The 27,050-nt window shown below is 37.8% G+C and overlaps 1 protein-coding gene across 1 annotated transcript in view; it reads right to left on the bottom strand.

The window, feature by feature from the left end:
- The window catches only part of vat1 (vesicle amine transport 1), a 33,364-nt gene extending 9,313 nt beyond the window's left edge, over positions 1–24,051 (bottom strand). Inside the window, exons 1-5 of the mRNA XM_055194406.2 lie at positions 23,884–24,051; positions 23,345–23,806; positions 15,795–16,002; positions 3,391–3,561; positions 310–399 (exon numbers count right to left, since the gene is read on the bottom strand). Of these exons, the coding sequence (XP_055050381.2) occupies positions 310–399; positions 3,391–3,561; positions 15,795–16,002; positions 23,345–23,785 (910 nt within the window). The 5' untranslated portion in view covers positions 23,786–23,806; positions 23,884–24,051. The remainder of the gene's footprint in view (positions 1–309; positions 400–3,390; positions 3,562–15,794; positions 16,003–23,344; positions 23,807–23,883) is intronic.
- Positions 24,052–27,050: the final 2,999 nt, after the last annotated feature.

Raw genomic sequence — 27,050 nt, 5'->3', positions numbered from 1 at the left:
AGAGAGCGAAAGTTGGGTGGGACTACAGGACGCCATGTTGTTTAAAGGGTCTTGTTCCGGGAATTGTGTTTCTGAAGATGATTTACTGTAACACGTCACTGTCTATGGCTTTTTTACCCCGTGTGCCTGTTGTTGATAAATTATGCAAGTAAACATGATAATGCTGGAAATGTTTGGACGGAATGATAAAGACACCTTGAAAAAGATGCACAAGCAAACTATTTTAGGGGGGGAAGAGGCAAGAAGACGCAAAATGAAGTGATGTATAAGTGAGCGTTTTGTGCACCGAGTGTGTCCTATTCGGCTCACCATAGCTAATGAGCTTCCCCATTGGTTTAAGCAGGTTGTAGCCTTTGTGGGTGTCAGAACCTCCCAGAGGATCAAGAACAATATCCAACCCTGAAAGACAGACAAAGAGAAAGAAAGTTAATTATTTATCTTAATTAATTATCTTTTATCTTAGTATTTGACAGATGGGTGATTCTCGTGAAATTAGACTTGAGGTGTCATAAATCATTTTGATAAAAAAGTAAATGCAAAGTAAAAGTATCAAAATAAGAATCATACAGTTACAAACATCTCTGTATGTACTATTTTGCACATAATTTCAAATGAACCAATTTTTGTAGTTTTTTCCACATTTAAGGGGAAAATTTTCATTACCGCAACGTGTCCATGACTGGATTTGAGTTCTTTGACATGGAAATATTTATAATTAAAAAATCTAAAAAATAAAAAGCTTCAGTGCATGTTATACTATAAACATTTACAGTAAAGAAACATGTGGTATGGTGATCATTGGTAAATGTAGAGACAATAATAAGGAATATAAATGTGTCCAAGACCAATTTTCTCATCCTCCGCAACAATTTTCAATTATTGTTTAAGCCCTCAAGGAACTTTTTTTTTTTAATTTTTGGAAGGGACATAATTGACTGTGACACTGAAGATGGCTACCAAGTAAGCACTTCTTATTTTTTCTCTCCAGATAAAAGTTAAAATTTTGTTTGTCATAGTACCTAGACAACTTTAGTTCTCATTACCAAAACATGAGTTTGTAAATGCATATATTTATGTTTATGTTACATTTATGTTTATGTCACAGTTCTGCACGATATCACTGTTATGTGATTTAAATTTGAGTTAAGCTTGTTAATCGAGTGTTCATTTATGCGCAATAGTCTGTGCATCTCCCGCCAAATCGAGTTTATTGTTTGATTTATATTGCTATTTTGTTACATTTTAACATATTGTTAGTTTTTGTTTATATTAGTATGTGTATTTGTATTGCATATGGTTGTAATATGAAGATTTAAGTTAAGCATTTATATAAGTATATGCAGATTTGATATTCTACAGTTATTATTTCACGCTCATATTGTTAATCCTACTCTGTGGATAATATAATTCATTCTTCACTACATTTAGAAGTACTTGGCTGTATTTTTTTGTATTATTGTATTTTGTGTAATTTATCATATCTTATGTATATCTGTTTTGCGTTTTATTTGTAGAGACCACACACACAAACCCCTCCTTTCTACAGTAAAGTTTAATCAGTATCTGAATGGTGCTTTACTCAATTCTTGGACTCTAATCGGTCCACCAGGATTAAGTGTACCTATCCGACAGTCCTTAAGTCTGTTTAATTTTCCAATCCAACAATAAATCTATAGACGGTTTCATTGGACGCACGTGATACATGTCTGGATCCGAACTTTACTTCCGGTTTCGTTTGTTTAATGGTCTGACTAGTTGCTAGACTGATCTCTTGAACAAATACCTCGTCGAAAATAACAAATGTTTTGGTTTCCTAGGTAATCTATGTGTTGTTTTTGTGCTTGTCATATAAATAAACTACGTTTAAAGTACTTTGTTGTTATTTATTATTAGTGGAGTTTACCGGAAGTTACGTGCGGACCGCGACAGCCGCTTGTTTATGTTGTTACTGCTGAAACCGTCTATAGGAAATATTTTTTAAATCCTCTAAAAAAACATGGTTTAGTGAGTTCAGACCTTAATCTTATATGTGCACAAAAAAAATTGGCTTTAAGGGCTTTTTAAAAATTCTGATGCGGGATACCTTCTAAATCTGGATTTTGTGGGAATCACCCCCATGTATTAGGAACAGACTGCCATGTTATGCAATAACTATATAATATATAATTATGAAATTATATGCCGGTATTTGAATATTGTGAGACTACAGAGTCAGCTGACTGGCTAAGTCTGAACTTGCAAAGTGCATATTTGTTGTTTTTATGGTTTATACTGAATTTCTATGTGAGTTTAGAAAAAAAAAGTGTAAAATCTTTAGCACTTTGCAAGTATCATTAAATGTGATATATTTTCTATTTACAGTAACTACCCATGGATCAACCAATTTCTATATAACAGCATAGGGCATTAAAAAGTCAAGATTTCATACTTTTCTTAAATGGTTTGGCACAATGTACAATGTGAAAACGCAGAGAAGGTAAGCACAGTGAATTAATGGGCCGTTTTACCAGTAATTAGGGTGAAGTCAACTAGAAATAAATTTAGATGGACTCTGGACCGAAAGATTCACTCAAGTGTTCATATGGACTAATGTGCTTCGCTGTAAAACACAATGATGAGACCCCAAAGACTCGATGGTTCATGTGCCATCACTACATGAGATCAGGCGCTGCATGTAAAATAAGACCTTTTAAAAATCTCTATGTCTAATCATGTGGATACTTTGGTTGTTTTATAGTTTTTTACTGTAGACTTCTGTTCTTTATGGGTTAAAGTTGCTGTGATGGAGGTCTAAATTAAATGTAATTTCTAAGACGTTATGGTTAAAAAAAACTGCATGTATTTAAATATTTGCTCAGGGAATGTACAAAACAAAAAGGAGGAATGCACTTTGTCCATTCCTTGATAAGACGAAGAATAAACAACTTGTGTGGTCAGAGTTACTGCTGAATAATTTAACCATCATGACTGGACAGGTAAAACCATCAGTACCATCCACCTATGAGGTCTGGATAACGTTAGAGGAACATGTAATCTGCACATTGCTTTTATTTATTTTTTATATCAAAATTAAATTTCTTAATGTATATTTGGGATCCCAATGCGACCAATGCTGTGCATGTTAAAATAATTATAAGTCATTCTAAAACTGTATTTCTTATCATGCTTCAAATGTGGATAACCGTTTAGTTTGTCTGTCTCGAATTTGAATACATTTGCAAGGTTATTTTCACACATATAGTGCCAAACAAGTTTCACAAGGCAACTTTTGGTGAATAAAACCGAGGTGAATTTTTAGCATTTAAATCAAAGGGGGACTGTGTGGTCTTTGATAAGGTTATCAAGCTTGCACATACATTTTTAACCCAGATTTGCTATGTCTGTATTCACCTTTGGGGTTTATTTTACGGATTTCCTCCACATAGTCACGTGTCCTGTAGTCGATGGGGTGCGTGACTCCTCCCTCACTGATGATCTCGTGCTTGCTGGCCGATGCGGTGCCAAATACTGTGACATCGTTCACGGTTTTGCACAACTGAGTGGCCGCGATACCAACCCCACCTAGAGAGGGAGAAAGAGAGACTTATAGAAAACCTGTAACCGATGTGTTTTCATACTTCTGTTTTAAACATGGAGCAGAACTGTAAGAAAAGGGTACGAGAGGGCAGAACTCAATGCAATCCTATGACCTTAAAAAAGTGCACACACACACACTTGTTTCAAAGCCTTTATCCTTGTTTAACTTGAGAAGTTTCAAGGGCTAATAAGCCTGACCAATGCATTAATGGATTTTTTATGCGTTTAAACTCAGAAGTGAACTTTAATTCCAAGAACATAAAAAGCTTGCAGCTGAACAATTTTCTTCAATAACAACACACTTCCGCATAGTTGTCTCTGCTTATTACACGGCTCGTTGGAAAGCTCGATTCTGATTGGCCAGTTGCGACATTTGCAGGTTTGTCATTTCCAGATAACAATCGTCTAATACTAATAACACACTGAAACCCGGATGCTGCAAATCATTTTGATGGGTACGGTTTAATATTTTTATTTAATTTTTGTGTAATATGTCTTTTATTAAAGAGTAACTAAACCCTTAACCAACTTTTTTTAGTTACTGATCTGTAAGAATGATGCTTTATTAGTGCTGTTCATTGATTTCAGTAAGTTTTTTGACATTTGGATATAAAGTGTTTCAATACTACAATATATGGTGTAAAAACGTCTGAGTGCTGCCCTCTTCAGGTTGAACGGTGGCTACTGCAGTTGAATTTTCCTATTAGATGTTGGTCCAAAAAGTAACTCGTGACGCAAGCAGGTTCAAGCTCACCACGCCCTTGTACGATCTCACCACATGCTTGGTACGAGCTTAGTTCGTCCCCTCTATCTCTGTTGGGATCTGCCCACTTTTCTTGCATTTTTCAAATATTGCCAGTGGGTGGAGCCAGGCTCTGACCAGGGGTTTAGTTACACTTTAACATAAGACGTTCAAATGTCACGGACAAGCTATTTGGTTTAATCATTTATAAATATAATGTCATATCTTAAAACAAAAACAACCGTCTGTTTTGCTTATTGCTTAATGTTCCTTACCTTACTTAGGAGGTCAATAGCTGTGTAATAAGTGGGATAATGTACAGGCAATCGGTTGTTATGCAAGGAATAATTGACAACGGACCATTGAATTATAAGAAAATAATGAACACCCAAGGTGATAATGCGGGACGCTGGGAAGCGCATCGGATGTGCATTATTTTCGAATAATTCAAAGGACCAAAGTCAATTATTCCACTTAAACCACAGTTACCACAAACATTGCTCTGGTGCCTATTTTTAAGACATTTGACAAGTTAGGTGTGCGGTTTACAGAAAAATAATCAACACCCATGGAACATCTCTCAACCAATCAGAGTAAAGCATTCAACAGCCCTGTGGTATAACGTGAAATAAGCCCCTTTAGTGTGATAAAAGACCCTCGGCTTCACATCACCTGATCACACTGCCTAGTGCCTATACATTATCCCTTACATAATAAAGTGGCATCCAAATGATCAAAGCAGTAAAAGGAGTGTTTGTTTGTTCATTCTAAAATCAGAGATAATGGCGAAACTATTGGTTTATGCAACTAACACAAGAAAAACAGACAAAATGGCATAATGACAAAAAAAACTTATTTGGTTGTTTATGATGTAAAGAATAAAAAACAAAAACGCTATTGTAAGTTTCAATTGGGTCAAATGTTATTTTTTAATCTCATGTCTGTGTACGTTTCTTAAAGTGAATGAGCACAAGAGAGAGAGTCAGGCACTGACTTAAAAGGTCACGGCATGAACCTAAATCAATTATCTAATGTCAAACTTAGAGCACACACACATACAGTGATGGTAATAAAATGTGATCACATAGTGCTCCGGACATTCAATATTATATAATGAAGTTTGAAAAGACAAAGGTTTAAAGACAAACACGTACAAAACATCAACCTTCTACAGTTTTATATCAAATCATTTTTTCTCAGTGACCAAGTAAATCGCATTTGACTCCACCAACCCTCACTGAAAAAAGTTCAATTCTGAATCAAGCTCATCTAATGCTCATATACAGTGTCCTCTGTTCCATCACTTCATTAAACCAGCTCTCTCTTTCACTCTCTAGTCAATGAAGTTTGCGTTGTCATGGAGACTCGAGAAGAGTTGGTAAGCAGAAAGCAGCAGCGCCGCAGCCATTTTCTCTGTCAGAAGTGCATATGAAAACACAACTCGCTCTCTTTCTCTCTGCTTTTTAACCTGCTGTCTCTTCTCCAGGACCTCATGGGGTGCAGTGCCAGGCCGCCCCATGACCACTGAGCCGATCACAAGACTGGCAATAGAGCTGCCAAAAGAGCCCCTGAACCTCTCCCACACAAAAATGACCCTCTTTCATGTGTGCACATATCTACTAATCTCCAAAAGTATGTGCTCTTTATTTATTTTTTTCATTCGCTCTCATTTTATTTGTGTGAATTACACAATTTCTCTGCAAGTATATGACCTCGTCAACTCCCTCCAAACATGGACAACAGGATATGACATCATGCTCTAGAATATCTTCTTAAATAATATCATTTTTAGGACAGTTTCATAATTTTTGGCATTGCACATATGCAACGTCACACACGAGGGGCCATATTTTAACGATCTAAGCGCATTGTCCAAAGCGCACGGTCTAAACAGGGCGTGTCCGAAGCCACTTTTGCCAATTTAACGACGGGAAAAATAGTTTTTGCGCCAAGCGCACGGCCTAAAAGGGTTGGTCCTATTTTCGTGATGGGAGTGTTTTGGACGTAACGTGCAATAAACCAATGAGAGTCTAAGCTCTCATCCCCTTTAAAAGCAAGTTGCGCCTGGTGCCATGCCTAATCCCTATTTAGAAAGCGGAATTTGGAGACTTAAAAACTAAGCGGAAAAAGACAACCACCAGTTAAAGCTTAATCTAAAAAAAAGTCTCTTTTATTTGTATTGAAATTATTATTTTTTGGATTAAAAACTTAAAAAGCCGTTTTCTTCATTCATGGAAGTTAAAATAGCAGGCTTTTAATTGCTGTAAATGCTTTGATATCTTACATAATCATTGAAATCTCATAAAATAATTTGCAAATATGCAAGAAAAGGTTTGTACTATACCCATGGGCTTTCTGGTCTGAAAACGAGGCGTGTTCAGGCGCATTGTTAGCACTTTGCTATTTAGAGGCAACTAAAATAGACTACGCCATTGACCAACAAAAACCTGGTCTAAAGTCTAAAGTTAATGGCGCAATATGTTTTTTTGTTATTTAAAGAGCGCATTAGTAATATGCGCCTAAACGGGACGACAACACGGGTTTACTTATCACATACATAAAAACGCTTTTAAATATGAAAGATTAAAGGATTGAATGTAAAAGATTATATGATTAGAAGGCGCAAAGAGCTGCTTCACCTGTAGTCTGGTAAGTAAATAAATGCTTTGCTTTAAACAAATGCATCTGTATTTAAATGTTTTTTAAATGCTACCTTGTATATGATGACTCTGTACCTGTGGATATGGTGAGATGAGAAACATTTTTAAGTAATGCTTAAAAAAAACTTGCGACGCTGTCCAAGTGCTGAAAGGAGAGCCGTTTGTAAATTCTTTATCTCCTGTTTGTTACAAATAAAGTATTTTTAGAGTACAAACCTTTTCTTACATACTTGTAAATTATTTTTCGATGATATTGGATAGTCATACATTTAAAGCAATTAAAAGCGTGCTTTTTTACTTCCATGACTAAAAGAAAACTTGTTTTAAAGGTTTTAATAAAAAATAACAATTTCAATACAAGTGAAAAACAACACAATTATTTAACATTAATCTTAAACTGGGGATCTTCTTCCTCCGCTTAGTTTTTCAGTTTACAAAGTCCGTCATCTAAATAGGGATTAGACACAGCGCAACAGGCTTTTAAAGGGGATGAGAGCTGAGACTCTCATTGGTTTATTGCAAGTTACGCCCAAAATACTCCTATTTCTCATTTTAAAAAATTGTACCAACCCTTTTCGACCATGCGCTCGGCGCACAAACCATTTTTCCCGTCGTTAAATTAGCAAAAGTGGATTCGGACACGCCCATTTAGACGTTGCGCTGTGCGCTTTAGACAATGCGCTTAGATTATTAAAATTAATGGGCCCTATTTTAACGCTTACAAAGGTTATGTATAGTCAAAGTTTTAGCAAACATGTTTGTGTTTGTGCTCAGAGTTGTGGAAGATGATCCACCATCAGAAAGAATATCAAAAACAGGTTCAAGTTCAAATTGATTTTACAAACTTAAAGCATTATCATATTGCGTATCGTTTTTCGTATCATTTAGCACGGTATCATTTTTCTTCAATATTGTTACATGCTTTTACGGTCTTTCTTCATATAGCGAACCGAGTAATCTGTTGTTCCTTTCTACACTAACAGCATCTCATAATTGTCGTACAACTTATTGACTACACTGTATGAACATCACTTGCAATTTGTGTCAGTTATGGAGATCAGAATTAAAATATAAAAATCACATTTGTTTGCAGTGTGAACGAAGATTACATTTTGCAGAGAGAGAGAGAGAGAGAGAGACACAGACAGACAGAGAGCATAAAGAATCTGTAGCTACATAAGCAGATTTTCTGGTTTAATTCCACTGTGTAATTCTCAGGATTGTGTGGTATTGTTTACTTGAGAAAATGAATGTTCATCTAATCGAGTCATTTTATACAAGGGTGTACACACACACACAAATGCATACACACAGTGAACTCTTTATGTTCCTCTCCATCAACACATTCATACTCGCACAGATTTGGCAAGCAACAATCTCGGCCACAACAATATTTCCCTCGCAATATCACCCTCCTCCAGTGGGAGGGAATTTTAACCCCAAAACACAGAGGAATTCTGCAGATTCTCAACATACGAGTCCGTGGCCCACACCCATGAGCGAGCGAGCGGAGAAACAGAGATTTTATATAAAATTCTTTGATAGAATTAAAAGTTAAGGTTGTAAATTTGCATTACTTGCATAAATCAAGAATCTGATTTTAATTCAACACTACACATGAACCATTTTACCAAACCAGGTACATCAACCTTTTGGCCAATGTAAGGATTCAACACGGTAAAGATAAATATTAATGGTGTATAGAAGCTGGCATGAGATGTCTCATAATAAAGAAGCAGTACTCTGATTGGTTAATATTGAAAGTGATTTAAAATAAACAGCACTGGATCAAATCTTCTAGGGAGATGTAGTTTACTCAAATTTTGTTATTCTCCTCAAGTTTGGTTCTTGCACGTCCAGTAACAACTCACAACTCTAAAACGTGGACACAAAAATGAGATTTGAGATCTGTGGCAATGAAAAGCAATTTCGGCCTGTCTCTCGCTCAAGCTAGTTTTTTTATTTGAGCAAACTCTGCCTTTAAAGAATAACAGTTTCTCAAATGACAGGAGTCTCAAACTTCTCAGAAATGGATTTCACAGATTTCAAATACCAGACTGCGACTGCTCTTCCTGAATGTTGCAATCCCAGAATGTGGTTTTCGGTACAAGGGCAACATTTGCTTTTTCGTTAACAAGAGCAGCACCCATGTGCGATCCATGTTTTTCCTTCAAGGTTCTCCAGACAGAGCAAACTACCGTTACAAGCAGATAATCTTCACTTTTGTCCAGGACACATCAGGGCTGAATAGCACTTTTTAACTACATGTGGCTTAAGCGATCCAATCACGAAATGTTGGACCCTTTTATTAAAGGGGTCATATCATCATAATCAGACTTTCCATGTTTGAGTGCTATAATTTGCTCCCCAGTGCTTCTATCAACCTAGAAAATGTGAAAAAGATCAAAGCAGTAACTTAGTTTTGGTAAACCATTCTCTGCAAGCATGCAAAAAAAAATAGGTAATTGAAATTTGGCTCCCCTTGTGATGTCAAAAGGGGATATACCACCACTTAATTTGCACCATCTAACCACGGCACTGCCATTTAGTGCAGAGATCAACTCATTTGCATATTAAAAGACACACCCAAAACTGCAAATTTTTGCTCACACCTTACCTACAAAGTGGATATTTTAACATGTTATAATAAATGATCTATATGATATTTTGAGCATTTAACATACATACTCTGGGGACACCAAAGTGAAAATGTAAAATGTCCCCTTTAAACACTATACACTTGTGACCACATGACCTTAATGCTAACATGAAGGGCTCTATCTTACACCCGGCGCAATGCAGCGCAATGCGCGACGCAAGTGTCTTTCGCTAGTTTCCACCCTAACTTTCACGTTTAGCGCCGCGTTGTTTAAATAGCAAATGCATTTGCGCCCTCTTTTGCGCCCATGGGCGTTCTGGTCTGAAAACCAGGCGTGTTCAGGCGCATTGTTGGCGCGTTGCTATTTTGAAGCAACTAAAATAGACTACGCCATTGACCAACAAAAACCTAGTCTAAAGTCAATGGCGCAATATGTTTTATGTTATTTAAAGAGCGCATTAATATGCGCCTATAAACGGGAGGACAACGCGGGTTTGCTTATGACAAAGTACATGAATGCCCAGCAGCACAAAAATGCTTTTAAATATGAAAGATTAAAGGATTGAATGTAAAAGATTATTATTGAGTCTCTTGGACATAATTGAGGACTTATTATGAGACGTTAGAAGGCGCAAAGAGCAGCTTCACCTGCAGCCTGGTAAGTAAATAAAAGCTTTGCTTTAAACAAATGCATCTGTTTTTAAATGTTTTTTTTTAATGCTACCTCACGGATTTATTGTATATGATGACTCTGTACCTGTGGATATGGTGAGATGAAAAACATTTTAAGTAATGCTTAAAAAAAACTCTTTGCTAAAAAAACGCTGTCCAAAGTGCTGAAACGTGCGGAGAGCCGTTTGTAAATTCTTTATCTTCTGTTTGTTACAAATAAAGTATTTTTAGAGTACAAACCTTATCTTACATACTTGTAAATTATTTTTGATGATATTGGATAGGCATACATTTAAAGCAATTACAAGCCTGCTTTTTACTTCCATGACTAAAAGAAAATGGGTTTTAAAGGTTTTAATCCAAAAAAATAACAATTTCAATACAAGTGGAAAAACAACACAATTATTTAACATTTATCTTAAACTGGGGATCTTCTTCCTCCGCTTAGTTTTTCAGTTTACAAAGTCCGTCGTCTAAATAGGGATTAGACATAGCGCCAGCGCAACTTGCTTTTAAAGGGGATGAGAGCTGAGTCTCTCATTGGTTTACTGCACGTTACGCCCAAAATACTCCCATTACAATAGGACCTACCCTTTTCGACCATGCGTTCAGCGCAAAAACCATTTTTCCCGTCCTTAAATTAGCAAAAGTGGATTCGGACACGCCCATTTAGACGTTGCGCTGTGCGCTTTAGACAATGCGCTTAGATCGTTAAAATAGGGCCCTAAGTGTAAATGGTATAATAGAAATAAGATAATGTCAATTATTAAACAAAAGTATTTGAAATAAATAGCCTAGTTCACCCAAATAAATACAATTTCTGTTATCTCACATTTATGCTGTGAATTTATGACCTTATTTCTGTGGTCCATAAAAGTAAATGGGATGCAGAATTGTGCCTTTGTCTCCATTTTTTTTTATACCATGGTAGTGAATAAAGTAATGAAAGTACATAGTAACGGAGGCTGTAATGAAGGTAAATGGTGACGAAGGCTGCCAAAAGCTTCATTTTTTTAACACAACAACTATAAATGAAGGCCCAAGACTGTTAGTTTTTTCCTAAGACTCAAAGAGGAAACACATTTCCAGTTTTATAGTGAATCCAAAAAACATCCTGTGCACTGCGATACCAAGGACTTCCTGAGCACAACACACTCAGATATACAACACACACATACGTGCGCATGCGCACACACACAAAAACAAAAAAGAAACAAACTGAATTACTATTATTAAAAACATAACTACAGTTTACTCATTTGTATCTCTTTTTGTCTCTCTTTCTCTCGCTCGCTCGCTTGCTTATCCACTGACACACCACCAAATGCTATCGTTTTGTTTGTAATTTCTTTGCAAATGTTTGTGAATACTATTGCTCATGAATGTTGTGTTTTAATAAATCTTTCTCTGTTTTTGGGTGTGTCGGTTAAAGAGACACTATTGAAGCTTGTATGAAAATTCTTGTTTCTGTAACACCAGTTGGACGAGAGCATTTCCTTTCACGCAGAGCCAAGCTTGATCCACACCCACAGCATCTGATGCATATGTCCACCAACATTTTCTGAGCCAGGAGATTTCAGACACGTATCAGACCCCAGAGAGAGAAAGCGATAGTATTCCGGTCCGATGTTCACTGGGCCTTATTCATGACAAACAATCGTTCAGAAATGCACTCTTTATGTAAATTAATTCAATGCAACTATTTACGTAGGAATGGTCTAACATACGTTCTTGCTCGTGAATAGGGCTCATTGTGTTTTGAAAGATGCAAAAGGGGCTACTGAATGTCAAGATTTCAACGCTATTGCTTTAAAATATTTTTCACATTTTCATATTCATATTCATCATTACTCTGAAACCATACATTGTAAGGGCCTTCTACTTTAAGGGATAGTTAACCCAAAATTTAACATTTCTGTCATTTACTCACCTTCATGTTGTTCCAAATCTGCATACATTTTTTTATTCTGCTAAACACAAAAAAAGATATTTGTAATCTAACACCATTGACTTAAGTAGTAGTAGAAAGCCAATGGTGCTCAAAAACATTGCTTAAATATCTTCCTTTGTGTTCAGTAGAATAAAGAAATGTATACAGGTTTGTAACAACTTGACGGGTGAGTAAATAATGGTAGATTTTTTTTATTTTTGGGTGAACTATATCCCTTTACCACACACACAAAGATGCCCTACCCTACAATAAGCAAACTTGTTTCTAAACAGCTTCATACTAACAATCATAAAATCTGTGGACTTGCGGTGCATGTGATGCAAGATCTCTCATACACTTCATAAACAATGTGCCTGACTTCCTACACTCTAAGAAAAGATGTGTTAATATTATTTTTATTAACTTATGTGTTAGAATAATGATATATAAATAAGGATAGTGTCATTTCCTGTTGTACGAGTTCAAGTAAATAGAAGGGAAAACACAAGATGTGTTAAAACAACAAAGTATGTTGTTCCAAAAATAACAGAGATGTGTTAAGTTTAGGACAACACACTAATTAGACACAAGATGTGTTATTTCAACACATTTGTTTTAAGTATGCATCTAGACCAGGGGTGCCCAACCACTGATCTAGAGACACATCCTCCAAAACTTCAGGAACCTAGTAGGCAGAGCTGAGTAGTAACAGATTACATGTAATCTGGATTACGTAATCAGATTCCAAAAATCAAGTACTTGTAGATTAGATTAAACTACATTTTAGAATACTCGTAATCAGACTACTATTACTTTTTTATGGATTACATGATTACATATTAACATTATGGCAGTATGATGTTCAAAATTTTGTAAATCTCCTATTTTTTTACATTTTCATAATAAATTTCCCTACTGCTTATATACGTTTGTGATTGATTGAGTTTTTCGGAGGAGAGGGGTGTGGAAACGCACAGGAGCAACGAAAAATATGCAAAATGGAGCAGCAATCAGCGATGTTTGATCACTGGATGCAAAGGCATTAATTTGAGTAGGGACCAAGCGTGCAGCACAAGCCCTAAAAAGTGAAGCCAAAAAGTCTCGATCGCCCCCCAGTGACTGGTCCCAGTATAGGTCATAAACTCCACCTCCCCATGTTATTCAATGGGACTTGAGACCAACTAAATTTAATTACACTTCAATGATCTTATTTCCGAAGCTGGTCTCTGTCATTTACTGTAGCTTGTATCACGCTGATGTAAATTAAAATGTTTGTTTTTAAAATAAGTTTGTTTTTAGTTAGTTATTTAATGGTATAAAAACAGTGGTGTCACGTCATGATTGACAGCTGTGATATCGTGTGATATGCGAGGGCGTGGTCTTGATTTCGCGGCTTTACTTCCTGCTCACTACTGGTCCCGAAAACTCTACTGCGCAGACTCAAGAGCCAAGATGTCAGCGCCGTATCTGGACACTGGCGGCTTCACTTTTCACCAATGGAAGAGAGCGAACAGGTGTCGTCCATCTTTTTTTACAGTCTATGGTAGTGACGCTAGCGACATGTCCCTACTAATATACAGGGAACACTGAATTGTCCCTAGCAATAAACTCAACCAAACAATGAATATGTGTACATATACTGTAACCACTGAGGTCCGTCTGTGAGTGGTGTTTTTTTCGCATTTCTCATTTCATTTAACATTTATTTACCCATGAATCAGTTAAATGAGATTCAATCTTTTACAACTGCGTTCTGTAAAAATAGCGTTATTAGATACACAAACGGTTAACAAATCTAAATTAACAAAGTAAATCAATGCTAGTATTTGTATTGATTGTCCGTTCATTGCACTCTAAAAAAAGTTTTTAAGGCTCTTGTTGGTGAAATAGATTTGAATATATTGTCCCCCTCTCTATATATTTGAAATCAAATTAGATGATAAAAGTAATCTAAATGTAAACCAAAAGTAGTCAGATTACGTTACCAACGATGTGTAATCTAAGAGATTATATTACTGAATACAAATTTTATCATGCAATTCGTAATCGGTAACGGATTACAATTCATAAGTAATCTGCACAGCTCGAAAAAAGGAAAAGTTGTTTTTTAATTAGCTAATTTTAATTTGCTAATTTACTAAAAGTGTAGCATACACAATGTTGAAATAGATTTTGTAAGGCTTTTATATCGATATGAATTATAAAAAACACGTCTAATCTGTAAATACTAGCTTGTGCCACATATATTCACTTATAGGGCTTGGGATACAGAATTTTTCTTAACAGGCAATATTTAAAAAAAAAATTATAATTCAATCTTAAAATGTAAATATATAATTCTGCATGTCATGTGACCATTACACAATACTACAATATATCAGAAAACTCATGCAAAATGGAAAGAAACGTTTTATGCAAAATAAAAGAAAATTACCAGATCAAGGTCCAATAACAATAACTATATATTGCGTGCAGTGACACGATTGCGCATCTGAGAAAAACTTTACTTCCAGTCTCTGTTTGTTTAATAGTGTGACTAGTTGCTAAACTGAACAAATACCTTGTAGAAAAATCACAAATGTCTTGGTTTCCTAAAGACGAGGGAAGACCGCGATCAAGGATAACCGCTATTTGAAGGGAGGTTTGGCAGCTGATCTTAAGATTGTAAACTGTGTACTATATAATGTATGCATAGTAACGTTGCCTCAGTGTAGTTTTTGATATGTGTTAGCTATGATTTGAACTAAGGTAATGTACGTGTTGTTTATTTTGCTTGTTATTAGACATAAACTACTCTAATAGGACTTTGTTGTTATTAATTCTTAGCGTAGTATACCGAAAAAATATATGCGAGTGTGTGTGTATGTGTATATATGTTTTTAAAGTTAAACATGCAACTGAGCTATTAAAATATTAAAATATCTACTTTAAATCTCAGGGGTTACTTCAAGTAAATAATTTAGGTCAACTGGGTTCATACATGTTTAATTCTATGCCAAACCCCTTGAAAGTCACACAATTATTAATTTAATTATGTAATAACGGTTATTTAAACTAAATAACTATTAACTCAAGATCAGTCAACGTTTATAAATACAAGCAGAGTCCAGTCTTCAGCACATTCTTCGCAGCAGGAAAGAAATTTGTTTAAATGTTTATAAATGAAACATCTGCTATGGGAATCGTGAACATTATTTTATCGAAACAGCAGTTAGCACCTACGGGAACATTCGCCTAAAATTAATAAACTGTTCAACACTCGCACCTGCACTTTCATTGTCTCCCAGTTAATCATTTAGAGAGCTCAAATTCCTATCAAACCCCTCAAGCATACAGTGCACGCAGGTGTACGTACGACATCCCTCAGGGAAAACACTCGGCTACAGTTCATCGCTGCCAAAAACTCCCACCATCACACTCGCACATAAACGATGGTGTAAGCACAAGAGTAAATATAAAACACTGCTGTACTCTCATCTGCATAAACCCTCAGAGCTCACTTTCACCAAACTGCAAGAATCAAATATAGATCATCCTAATTGTATTACATTTCGTGTCGTTAAGAAGTCTGCAATGGATTTTCGTAATCTCCTAAACACTCACTCATTCACTTACCTGCGGCCATATGGACGAGTACACTCTGGTTGGGACGCAGGTTCCCAAAGTCGAAGAGCATCAAGTAGGCAGTGATGTAATTAACAGGAAGAGCTGCTGCATCCTCAAAGCTCATTCCCTCAGGCATCAAGAAGGTGTGCACGGCTGGCACCACCACTAATTCCTGCCACATGCCGCTCCGGTTCAGAACCAGAACCTTATCACCCACCTACGGACGAGAAAGGTGAAAGAACCACTTAGGGAATGTTTGGAAAACTCTCCTGGAATGTTTCAGGAACAACATCTCTTTCAGTAGTATTAAACCGGTCACAAAATTTCATTAAACCCTCCAAACCAGTCACACTAGTGCTATAACAATCTTGAGCATATGTCAGTAAACATATGAAGAATGCATTAGAGAAAACTTGATTAGCTCAGCATTGACATTCGTGAAAAACAACTGTGCTTTGGCAATAAGATCTCACAGCTGCACAGATCTGGGGTTTCACTTACGTACGTTTTGTTGTCATTATCCTTTAAAACAGCTAGCTACCTCAATAAATATTTGAATCTGCTGTTACTGTTAGCCATCTGGGTTGTTTCTCAAAATGTCATTTTTGAGCAGATAAACGCGTTGTATTTGGGGAAGTTTGATAAAATCTACGCAACTAAAATTCCACCAATTACTTTGGCGACCCATTCAAAACGTACAGACAAACACGCAGACACAGGAAAACTCATCGTGCCGACTTCCACAACTTCCTCAGAAACCAAGAGATACAGGGAGGGAACAGAACACACACACTTATAAGACAGAAATCTTAGACACCATGACTTAAAGGGATAGTTCACCCAAAAATGAAATTGTCATTAATGACTCACCCTCATGTCATTCCAAACTCGTAAGAAACACAGTTTAAGATGTTTTAGATTTAGTCTGAGAGCTTGCTGACCTTCCATTGAAAAACTAGTAACAGTACGCTGTCCATTTCCAGAGAGGTAATAAAAACATCATCAAAGTAGTCCATGTGACATCAGTGGGTCAGTTAGAATGTGTTGAAGCATCGAAATTACATTTTGGTCCAAAAATAACGACTTTATTCAGCACTGTCTTCTCTTCCGGTTCTGTTGTGAAGCGCATATGCGAGACTAAATGTGACTGCAGGGACGCGAATGACGTGTTATTTGGTGCACCCCAGTTTTTGTTTTTTGTGCGCCTGAGCGTCGTTTACAGTCTGAGGGAGACGCACGCTTTAAGTTAAAAAAAAAAAAAAACTTACCAAACATGTCTGAGGATAAAACGTCATCTGCGTCACTGCAGTCACGTGACTTTAGTCTCATGGACGCGTTTTACAACCAAACGGGAAGGGAAGACAATGCTGAATAAAGTCGTATTTTTTGTTATTTTTGGACCAAAATGTATTTTTGATGCTTTAACACATTCTAACTGACCCACTGATGTCACATGGACTACTTTGATGATGATTTTATCAACTTTCTGAACATGGTCAGTATATCGTACGTAGATTTTCAATGAAGGGTCACCAAGCTCTCGGACTAAATATAAAACATCTTAAACTGTGTCGTAAAGATGAGCGGAGGTCTTTCGAGTTTGGAGCGACATGAGGGCGAGTCATTAATTACATTGTTTTCATTTTTGGGTGAACTATGCCTTTAAAAGGCAGGAATTATCTAAAAAACTTAAACTACAAATTTGTTTAAACTGTCTTTATATACAAATAGATAATTAAAATGTAAGTACTCTGAAAAAGAGAGTATAAAACTCGAGTGTCTGTAGACCTTTCACGACTGTTTTGAACACAGCTCATTATTTCCATTCGGGACGAAACAAATGATTGGCTTGCGTGACTATCACTAAAGCTTTATGATATTTTATAAAATACATTTAACAAATTCTGTGCAAGTAAACCTCAGAAAAGTTTTTTCTATAGGGGGGCTCTTGATGGAATGCACCCTACAAGGTGGGGCGCACCCTAAAAGTTTGAGAACCACTGCCTTATGAGCCGTTTATATCTACACACACCGCAAATCCCCTAACATGGAAGTCACTATTTCGCATTGCCATGTTTCTACAGTAGCCCTAAATGGACAAACTTTTTATAAAGCGCGTTTTATCACTAAGTTGTCTTAAATAAATGACATGTTTGTACTGTGTCAGCTTCCGTAGCTTCAATATGCGTTTCGAAAGCGAGGGGTGAGCTGTGTACTGAGCCATTGGGTGCAATTCATAGCCTCACCACTAGAGGCCCAAAAAACTACACAGTGGACCTTTAATTGAAAGTGTGCAATTTCTGCCTCAAACACAACAAAAGAATTTGATTTAAAAAAATTTACCATTATGAAAATGTTTATCAAACATCATTGGCTAAGCCAATGTTGTCACGTCCCCAACCAACCAAACATCACAATTTTATTTGCAGTTACTGCAGAAATCACTTCACCTTTAAGCCGCATTTACAATTCTTAAAGGCAGTACCACACACACTGACCGACCTTTGTAATGCTCACAAACAAAACCTTATAATGCAACATCCTTCAGTTGTGTATTTCCTCAGTCAGTAGTATCATAAACATTCCACTTCCTCCTCCACTCACTCGCTCTGTCTATCACCTTCCTTCATCTCCCATCTCACTCCCACTCTCCTGCTTAAAGATCAGTTCCTCCAAGAGCAAGCTGATCCTTCACCTTCTATGACTCAGACAAAATGACACACACACCCCTACCCCTTTTCTTTTCATCCAAGAAACTTGACAAACAATCAATGTCACTCTGGGAATCGCACAAACACAGAAGCTCTGTGCAAAAATAACTGCGAATGCACTAAATTGCCCAGCATTTCCCTAACAGACAGGAAGACACACACACACACAAACACACAGACTAATAGGCCCTAGGGACACATGGACATCTTTGCCTATACAGTCCAATTAGAGAGAGGGAATATTCCCAAGCTGATACGCCTGTGCCCCAGTTCACTTCTCCTCAGTTTGCCTTTACCCTCTTCTCCATGTCTGCAATTTCTTGTCCTCGTTTTCTCTTTAATTGGAGCTTCTGCACATGACAGATCAATGGACAATAACGTCTTGACCAGGAAGCCTGACCGTGACTCACCATTTGGGCAAAATCGCTCCTTTATCACACACAGCAGAATTACTAAACAAAGGAGTCACACTTGTATCACAAATTTGTCATACTTTGTATTCTGAGCTTGTAGACACACACAAGCAACATTTCAGCTGAGATGGCAAAGATCAAGGCCAACTGAAGGTCTTGTGAGATGTTTGTCACTGGCCAAGTATCTCCCTGTAAGCTCCCACATACACACAGATTTTTGATGTTGAGGCAGTTTCTCGTAGTTTGCATCTTATTCTGGCCGCTTGGATGGGAAATGACTGTTTAACAGAAGAAAATACAACCACACTTTGCTATTTTCGAGGCAGGTTCATCTGAAATATCAGATTCCACAATAAGTCTAGCATAGAAAATATTCAAATCAAACTTTTGTACAGCACTACCATTTCACGACATTATTTTACATACATAACTCAAAATCAATGCAAAATGTAGCATTTTCACATGGATATCTACCGTATTTTTCAGTCTATGAGCCGCGTTCTTTTTTTATAACTTGGCTGGTGCTGCATCTTATAGTCAGGTGCGCCTTGTAAGTCAGTATGAATTAATTTTGACATTTATTGAGGCAAGAGACAAAATTACTGTCTACAGCCACGAGCATCTGCCATATGCTGCTTCTGTATTTATGTAATTCAATAGATTCAGTGATGCGGAATGACGAGTCTGTGAACTTTACGCTAGTTGGCTTGTTCGGTTAATTTAGCCTATTCAACCTTCCAGGTAAGTTCTGTATGATATGGTGTATTGTTTTAATAACTGATAATATTACTTTTAACGTACAGACATCTATTCAGCCTGCTGTTCTGTCTGCTATTGTTTAGTTGAATAACTTGCCTTTCCAGATTAAATGTCTGTTCTTCGGCTTGGATTTTGTGAAATAATTTTCTAAATAAACGCGACGTATAGTCCACTGTGACTTTTCTATGTTATTTCGTCTTAATGACACATTTTTGAATGATGCGACTTTTACTCCAGTCCAGTGCAGCTTATAGTCCGGAAAGTATGGTAGTTCATCAAGTTCCTCCAAACTCTGTAAATCTTTGCAGTTATCCTGGTTACAGTCAATAAAACAAATACATAATTTAGATACTAGTAAAAAAAGTCTGAAACATAGCAAATAACTTTGACTCTAGACTAGCGCATCCATTAAAAAAGATCATAGTGCCAGCCAATGATGTAGGAACTGGTGATTTCAGCCAGTTTGCCATGCATCAGATGGTCAATGTCCGAACTGTGGGTGGTTTGTGAATGTGCTAAAACTAAGAGTAAAGCGAAATCTTCAATTTATAAAGCTTAATTAAATACAATCTATTGGCAAATATCCAACCCTGTTGTGTTAAAATGAGTAGGATCTTCTCCATATACTGGTTTATTAAAGCTGTGATTTCTCCAGACACTGATTTTGTCTGCTTGTTTTAAACTGTATGTGACAGCAGCAGTCCAATGTTTAAAGCTCTGGGCCTCTGACACAAAGGATGCAAGCTAGTTGTGGAAAAATATAGAGAGCACAATCCTGTTTTACCACTGTGCCTTCAAGCAAGACGCTTAACCCTAGAGAGCTCTATGGATTGGCTGGGCTGAACTGCTGCTTTCAAATGTATCTATACTGATCAGCAATTGAGTATGCATAAAAAACACAAATTTAAAGTATTATAAATGCATTTTATTAATTTAACCCAAATTTTTTCAAAAATGTAGCAACCTTCACAGCTGTCGTTGGTCTGCGATTCCACATTCTGCATTAACATGCAAAGTTTTTATGTTGTTTGGCAACAGCAAGATAGCAAGATAATCTTATCCATATCGACGCGGTTTAAAACCTGTAATTTTCAAACGAGGTCAAACTTCAACCGTAGCAGCACATGGTGTTACGTAAATATACTATTGCACATGTGCAACCCTTCTTTCTCTTCTCTCGTTGTGACAGCGTATTGAACGTTTTTAGTATTTTTCCACAATGATACGACATTAATCTTTCCTGTAGTAGTACCACTAACTGAAGTCTCAGCCTACAACCCATAAAACCATAGCTCTTCTTTTATAGCATAATTAAAGCGCTCTTAAATGCGAGTAACGCAAAGACGTGATGTTCTGATGGCAAATACTCCCAAAAATCTTATTTTTAAAGGACGCTCTTCAGAGACGTTGCAAAGCTCCAGATTCAGCTAAAACGGCCCGTGTCCCTGCTGTTGACTTACTGATAGTCACTGCACCGTCGTTTATCAGCGACCTGTCAAATCATACACACACACAGAGATACACAAAGGGAGGGGGAGTGAGCGAGCAAGTGAGAGAGAAAGAAAGAGGAAATTCCAGGCTGACAATGTGGTCCAGGGGAAGATAATTGTGAACAGATGCATCTGATCCTTGCAACAGAGCTCCGATAAATATTGTGTGTGTGTGTGCGCGCGTATAAGCAACAAGTTTTATGAATTATTCATTATTAAAATGCTAATGAAGTCAGAGAGTGGGCACAAGAGGGCAGTTTAGGAATAGCATCTGTCGGATCGTGTGAGAAGATGTCATGATCTTTAGAAATTATTTCTATGGCTCTCAAGAGTCTCTGCGTAACGATTCGCATACTATCTGTCTTACATGGTATAAGAAATAATTATTATCAGTCAATGGTCACTTTCATTGTGAGTTTCAAGTGTCTCCCAGTACTTGCATACTCTTGCTAAGCACTCTTTCTCATAAGTGCACACTTATAGGGCACAGTATAAGTGAAATGGGATGCAGGACGCATTTTTATTGAAGAAATGCTGGCATCTTCTCTTTCTACATCTTTCTCGAAGAAAGAGGCATTTTCCAGACATCACGGTCAGCAGATTCCACACCTCACATGCTCACTAAACAATGTCAGCTTTCCAAACTCTATCACTTCTCCAAATGTGAGACAAAGCAATTGTTTGCTCGGTGATGTGATAATGGGAAGAGGGAGAGAAAAGGAGAGGGGGGAAAAGAGAGAGCTGGATGATGACCTTTTAAATTCAATATTAGCGACAGAGACAGCTGAGGAAGGGCTGAACCAATATCTTCTCCTCTGCATCACCAAGCAGCCAACGCCTTATTGGTCTCTCTCTCCCTCTCGCTCTCTCTCGTATTACAACACTTTTGCAATTTATTCTGCATACAATTCATACACAGCTGACACCGACTTCTATTCATTAAATGTTTATTCTTTGTAAAACAAATACTTGAAATCCTTTCAGCCAACCGCTCATATTGAAAGAGGCATTGCCGACGTATGGCGTTGCCATGATACGTTGTCATGGGAACCAGCGCAGCGACCACCAGGCATGACTCATCGATTCGTACATACGAAGCGCATAGAAAGACACGAGTCGATTAGTCTACGTCATACAAAGTCCACACCTTTTCCTATGGACCTTTAAATGCACTCAGCAAAAGAAATCCGAGAATAAAGTTTATTTACATCACAAATGTATTAAATCACAAAGAATGTAGCTGGCCAACTATATCAAAGTTTGTTGAATCAGATGGTCATACTAAGAAATTGTATTTCATTGGCGTGCTGCCCACACAAACAGGCGTTGACGTTTAATGGGTGAAAAACGGCCGTCTTAAATGACAAAAAGAAAAAACTGGCGTGGATGATGAATGATGTCACAATGCTAGAAGCAGATGACAAAGGGCGCGTGCAGTTAGTTTTTTTTCCCTCCGCGCCTCGCCCTTTTCTTACACCCACATGACACCCGGCATGGCGCACAAATCGTTGTCAGTGCTTGTTTTTTTTAAGCATAAAAGCATCCATGCCGCTGTCTCAGGTGCAACTTCACCAACCTGTCAAACCCCTATGAGAACGAGACGCGCGAAAGAGGGGCGGTGGTTCATGCGCGCGACTGTGGCGCTTTATATGAGAATATATAATGGGAGTCTTTCATGAGAATTACAACGCTCCTATTATAAACCAATGCTGTGAAGCGTGTAGACATTTGATTTTAATGGGAACGTTATAGCTTTGCGCGTCGTTGTTGATGGGGTGTCATCAGTCAACCAACTACAAACAGAGATGTGGGCGCGTTGTGTTAGCTACTTTCACACACGGGCACACTGGCAAAGGGAGTAACAACTAGCCTACTATAGCAAAACTCGCCCTCCCGTGAACGTTCAGCGTTCCGGTTCATTGCGCGAGCACCGGTGATGTAGAAACGAGGCTACCGGCGCCCCTCCCGCTCTTCTTTGTCTCTGGTGGCGACCGGAGTTTGCGAGTTCATCTGAATTATTTTTTGCATTATTGTAGCACATATTTCTCAGCTTTAGAAGTTGTTAAGGGAAATCATATGCACGTGGATTCATAACACATCGTATAGGCGTAAAAGTAACATATTGAGCAATTAACGAGGCTACTAAAAGAATTGATATTTAAGTATAGCTACAGTAAATTACCCACTTTTCGGTCAGTCACATCTTCCCCAAGCGCCTCGATTATCCCGGAGCACTCCATGCCCGGGGTCACCGGCGGGGACGGGAGCCTTTCATAGAGTCCCTGTCTCGCCATCAGATCAGCGAAGTTGAGCCCGCACGTTTTCACGCGCACCATAACCTCGCCGCTCTTCAGCGTCGGTTTCCCCTTCTTTACCTGGAGCTTCACCTTATCATACCCACCGTAACCGGTGAGCACCAGAGCCCGATAGCTGAAGGTGTCCTCCTCTGGAGCTTTCTCAGCTGCGGGCGCTGGGGTGGCGGCGGCTGCCTCAGTGGACGCGCTGGCGGGCGGCGGGTCCGGTTTGCTCTCGGTTTTCGGGGACTCGTCGAGCGTCTTGGTCTCCTGCGGCTGCTGCTTTTGCTCCTCGGCGTTTTGCTGCTGAGCAGGTGCGTCTTCGCCGGACATGGTCAGAGTTGGAGTGTTGAACTTTGAGGAGAGAAGCGTGGAGATTTGTGGTTTGTTTTGCGACCTCAAACGGGCGACGAATCGAGAGTGCCTATTACCTCAAAAATGGTCCACGTTTTTATCAGCCTACGTTAAGGATGCTGGAGCCCGATGGTGGAGGACGGGGAGACGTAGAGAGAAAGAAAGGGAGTGGAAGATGCCTCGCGACGACTAGCGAGTGACCCAAGGCTCTGACAACTATTGAGAAAAAACAAGGCGAGGCGTGGCGAGCTGTAAAGCCCGGAGAAATGGAGTGCGGGGGGGCGGGGGGAGAGAATAATGGATTGACAACCAGGCAGCTGTGCTGACTTCAATTTAGTAAATGCGGTAAAGCTGTTTTTTACTACTCAGCTGAAATTCTATAGTTGGAGGAAGTAGATTTCTGGATAAGCGTTAAAAACACTTTTAGATGACGCGTAAAATTGGTTTTGTTATAAATGTGTAGAAAGTTTAAAAATAAATGTGCACAAGCACGCTTGAATGTATCAATGTTCTGTGTTAAACCTTAAGTTTCATATTAAAAAAAAGTTTTGATGTTTTTAAAATTTAAATGCATAATGTAAGACATTAAACATGTGAAACACTACAAACACTTATCTGATACAGATATTTTAGTCAGTTTGAGGACATAAATATGCCTACAGATAGGCTAGCCTATGCGCATGTTTGTGTAAAACCACAAGGCCAAAAGGAAATGTCTATTTATTCCTTCTATTCTTCAAGACATATCAGGAAATCACAAACCATTGTCAACATTTAAAGGCAGTGTATTGCGCCTGGGTGTTTGTGAATGCTCTGACATAAAATACATTTACTACCAACAACTCAAGGCATGCACCTTAAACCAACACACTCATTACCAAACATACCCCGTAGTCATAGTAAAGGTCAATGAAACTGGACTTTTTTAAGTCACCAACAAGTGCAAAGGAAGTGTTTTTAGAGAAACAGGAAGTGAACTGTAGGTCATGGGCCGAATGAGTTTTGAAGCTATAGAGATCGCACCAGGAAAAGGTGAAATAACTGGAACGCTGTTTTCTTTTATCAACTAATCAGCATTCCAGAAACACTGCAGGCATAAAATAAATTGCTTTCATTTCCTAAAAATTGCAGTGATCTTGAAAGCCACCCAATGTTTTGGCTTAGCTGCTTGAGCCCTAAATCTTTGCAAACAGGGTCTGGCCTAGTGCTTATGTGCCGGTCTGCTGCATCCGCCAATGCAAACACTAATAGTTAAAGAGTAAAGTCCTCCTGGCAGACGGCACCTGTGTGCCAAATGGTAGAAAATTAAATGACCCCAAGCAGTTAAAAGCTAAACATCGATACAAAAGTGGCTCACACTAGATTTCATTCTGTTATTAAAATTATAAGTGACATTTTTAATAAAGAAGAGTCGGTTATTAACATGGGTGTATCACAAAACAGCACTGTAACCTTCAGGTAAATTAAAAGATCCAAAATGGAATATAATGGGTAAAACATATAGTAAATGGGTTTTTGATTTTTGTAGTCGATCGAAAGAGGGAGTTAACCCCATTACTCCATCTGAATACACTCCCTCTTCAGTCTGGTTGGGCTCTAAGTGGGTTAAATAAATGCAGCAATGCAGTGGATGCATTCTGGCCCTGATAAAGATTGTGCATATTTACACACATACATACTGAGAATGGAGAGGTAGATGAAAATTAGCTTTCGCTGGCACCGTCCCATCCCTTGGGATCAACAGCTGCAAGCCACACACACAAACTTCAATTGTAAATTAAGTGGGATACTTGTCTGAACTTGCTTACACTTGAACCAGATTTACAGAAGCAAATAAGTGGATGATGATGTGGTTTGTAGGGGGCTGAGACACAAATGTTTAGGTTTTAAAGGTGCAGTGTGTAAAATTTACAGGCATCTTGTGGGGAGGTTGCGACCAATGGCTCAGTCCACTGCCCAACCCTCGCTTTTAAAACGCATAAAGAAGCTACGATAGCCACCACCGGGCAAACATTTCATCGTTGGAGACAACTTAGTAAAAAGGTTTGTCCATTAAGGGCTTCTGTAGAAAGATGGAGGCACAAAATGGAGACTTCCGTGTAAGGGGACCCTCTTTGCATGTAAATAAAACATCTCATTTTAAGGTAATAAAACATAACGGTTCATTGAACAAGTCTTTACAAAACTTTGTGTATTATTTTGCATTTCTTTCAAGAGATCCTTCTAAAAATTACACACTGCACCTTTAACAGTTTTGTTTATTTAATATATAAGAACACAACCCATTCCATAGGCTCAAACAATTAGATCCGAAGAGGGCCATATCTCGCGACCATTTTGGGATAGGCTAGTACCACAAGCTATCACCAGAAGAACCTAATGTACAAACCAGAAACCCTAACAACCACATAGCAATGCACTAAAAATCACTTAAACATCTTAGCAACATAACGGCACTCTAGCAGATGCAAGCACTATATGCAATTTACTCAGAATTAGCTCATAATTGCTCAAGACTTTGCTTTGAGTTACAAAGAGATTACATTTTCACTTATTTATACATTTATTTGTCACACACCCTTGGAATCAGTTTTTTATGTGGCAAAATGCAGCTGATTTTGCATTATAAGTATATACATTACAAACTTTAGGTAAAACAGTTAATGTTATTTGTAAACTTTTAAGTAGATGTTACTTTTAATGGGATTACTTCCTTCTTGTGCCAAAACGGTTTTACAGTTTGGTTTTGGACCACGTGCAAGTGGGCAAATCTTTTAAAATCTCAAATCTTTTAAAAAAGGAAATAATACTTTTGTTTGTTCATTTGTACATTTAAACATGATCACTAACATTAAGGAAAACTTCATTAGATACTTCATTTTAATGGCCTTTTAAAGGGATAGTTCACCCAAAAGCTGATGGTACCCATTGACTTCCATAGTATTTGTTATTTCTACTATAAAAGTCAATGGGAACCGTCAACTGTGTGATTACCATCATTTATTAAAATATCTTTTATAATTTTGTGTTCTACAGAATAAAGAAACTCACACAGATTAACAACAACAAAATGAGTAAATGATGACAGATTTTTTGTGTGAGTTATCCCTTGAATGAAACCCATATAGTACATTATCCAAGAATCATTTTTGCTATTATAAAAGAGCCAATTACTGATTTCACAAACAATTAACAAACCAAAAAAAGGGTGCATACATTAGCTCATGGACAGCTGGAATGTGAT

This window comes from Misgurnus anguillicaudatus, chromosome 19, assembly GCF_027580225.2.
Source record: "Misgurnus anguillicaudatus chromosome 19, ASM2758022v2, whole genome shotgun sequence".
NCBI lineage: Eukaryota > Metazoa > Chordata > Actinopteri > Cypriniformes > Cobitidae > Misgurnus > Misgurnus anguillicaudatus.
The sequence above is the reverse complement of the archived record's forward strand: the minus strand, read 5'-3'. Positions and strand labels throughout refer to the sequence as shown.